Below are 2128 nucleotides of genomic sequence, written 5' to 3'. Positions count from 1 at the left end.
TTCATTTAATGCATTTATAAGAGCTATTTAGGTTTCGGTTTTTTAAAACGATTTTCTACATTTTTCACTTTGGTGTTGTTTTTATTAGCACAAACTGAAAACTATCTGAATGACTCAGACAGCGCCCTCTGACGGACACAAGTGTTATGTGCGTGTTTCAGTTTATCACGTGATCGTGATTCATGAAAATGAAAGTTAATTCAGACACTTTTGAACTGAGCTGAGACGCCATTACAGGGAGTCAGATCTCTACTGAAAAACACAAGTTTGGAGGATTTTAATCAGAAAGCTCAAGAGACACTAATTTGGTGAGTTAATAATACTTAAAGATCAAATGGCTGACAAACTCGGACTTGTTGAAAATTTCCTGAGCTGCCATGTGTGTTCAGAGACTTTCAGAGATCCTGTGTCTCTGAGCTGCAACCACAGCTTCTGTTCAAGCTGCCTGCAGAAATTCTGGGAACAAGCTAAAAACAAAAACTGTCCCATTTGTAAAAGAAAATCTTCAAAGGATGAACCATGCATGAATTTTGCTCTCAAAGAACTTGCTGACTCCTTTGCTAAGAGACACAGTGAGAGCTCACCTGAGACAGAAAAAGAAAAGGAGGAAGAGAAGGAGGAGGTGGTGTGTGATATACATCCAGACATCCCTTACTGGTACTGTGAGGATGAAGATAGAGCTGTGTGTCCTGTGTGTGAGTTTTCTCTCCACCAGAGTCACAAAGTGGTTCCTGTAGAAGAAGCAGTCAGTGACCTGAAGGAGCAGCTGAAATCTGACTTAAAGTCTCTGCAGGACAAGAGGAACAAATACAAACAAGTGGAGGAAACATACAATGAAATGAGGGAACACATGAAGAAGCAGCTGTTGTCCACAGAGAGGCAGATCAGAGCAGAGTTCAAGAAGCTCCAGCAGTTCCTGAAAGAGGAAGAGGAGTCCAGACTGGCAGCTCTGAGGGAGGAAGAGGAGCAGAAGGGGAGGACTATCAGCAGAGAGATGAAGATGATTGAGGAGCAGATCTCCTCTTTGTCAGACAGCATCTGTGCTGCTGAAGAAGAGCTGCAGAAACACAGCGTGCCATTCCTCAGCAGTTATAAAGACACTCAGAGCAGAGCCAGAGCCCAGAGCTCAGTGTCAGATCCACAGCTGGTCTCAGGAGCACTGATAGATGTGGCCAAACACCTGGGCAACCTGTCCTTCAGAGTGTGGGAGAAGATGAAGGAGAAGGTCCACTTCAGTCCTGTCATTCTGGACCCAAACACTGCAAAAGCCTCTCTCTATCTGTCTGATGATCTGACCAGTGTGAGACATGGAGACACAAAGCAGCAGCTTTCTGATAATCCAGAGAGAAACACTAAGTATCATACTGTTTTTGGTTCTGAGGGCTTCAGCTCAGGGAAACACAGCTGGGAGGTGGAAGTGGGAGACCATCTGCGCTGGAATGTGGGTTTAGTTAAAGAGTCAGTTGACAGGAAGGGAAAGCGTTTTGCTTCACCAAAATATGGAATCTGGTGTTTATGGCACAAAAGTGGAGAATACACTAATGGTGCCGGTCAGACTGTGACAGTGAAGAAGAGTCTCCAGAGGATCAGAGTCCAGCTGGACTATGACAGGGGGGAGGTGTCCTTCTATGACCCCGAGGACATGACTCACATCTACACTCACAGAGAAACTTTCACTGAGAAACTCTTCCCATATTTTAATATTGGTAAGGCAGGAGACGCCAAAACCTCTGATATCAAAATCTGTCAGACTGAGATTTGATTGTAAAGTGATTTTTTATTTTAACTGTTTTTTCAGTACAGCATCAGGTTAATTTTAGGGAAATTATGAATCACACTGTCTAACTTCATTATCAGGTTTTATTTCATTTTGTTGATCTAGTGCAGGGGTAGGCAACCTTTCTGATGGCGAGTGCCATTTAAAATTTCCTCAGAAGTCAGTGTGCCATATGATTGCATTAGCAATAAATGTAATAACGCTCTATATGAACAGTTACACACTATATAGAACCACTTTATAGAATTATATTTGTTTGCAGATGTTGGCAGCTATCAGCGAATAGTTATCAGCTATATTGAAACAAAAAAAAGACACTTTTTATCCATAACAAGAACTCCATAACAGCAA

General features: G+C 42.4%; 1 protein-coding gene across 1 annotated transcript; it reads left to right on the top strand.

Moving 5' to 3' along the window:
- The first annotated feature begins 307 nt into the window (after window positions 1-307).
- On the top strand, window positions 308-1823 carry LOC100704515 (nuclear factor 7, brain-like). Its single transcript, XM_003444485.5, has one exon. The coding sequence runs from the start codon at window positions 335-337 to the stop codon at window positions 1760-1762; it is 1428 nt and encodes a 475-aa protein (XP_003444533.1). The 5' UTR covers window positions 308-334; the 3' UTR covers window positions 1763-1823.
- The last annotated feature ends 305 nt before the right edge of the window (window positions 1824-2128 follow it).

This window comes from Oreochromis niloticus, linkage group LG12, assembly GCF_001858045.2.
Source record: "Oreochromis niloticus isolate F11D_XX linkage group LG12, O_niloticus_UMD_NMBU, whole genome shotgun sequence".
Taxonomy (NCBI): Eukaryota; Metazoa; Chordata; class Actinopteri; order Cichliformes; family Cichlidae; genus Oreochromis; species Oreochromis niloticus.
This window is presented reverse-complemented; position numbering and strand designations above follow the sequence as displayed.

Excerpts from the sequence above, each read along its gene's own strand:
- LOC100704515 (XM_003444485.5), top strand. The coding sequence starts at position 335 with ATGGCTGACAAACTCGGACTTGTTGAAAATTTCCTGAGCTGCCATGTG.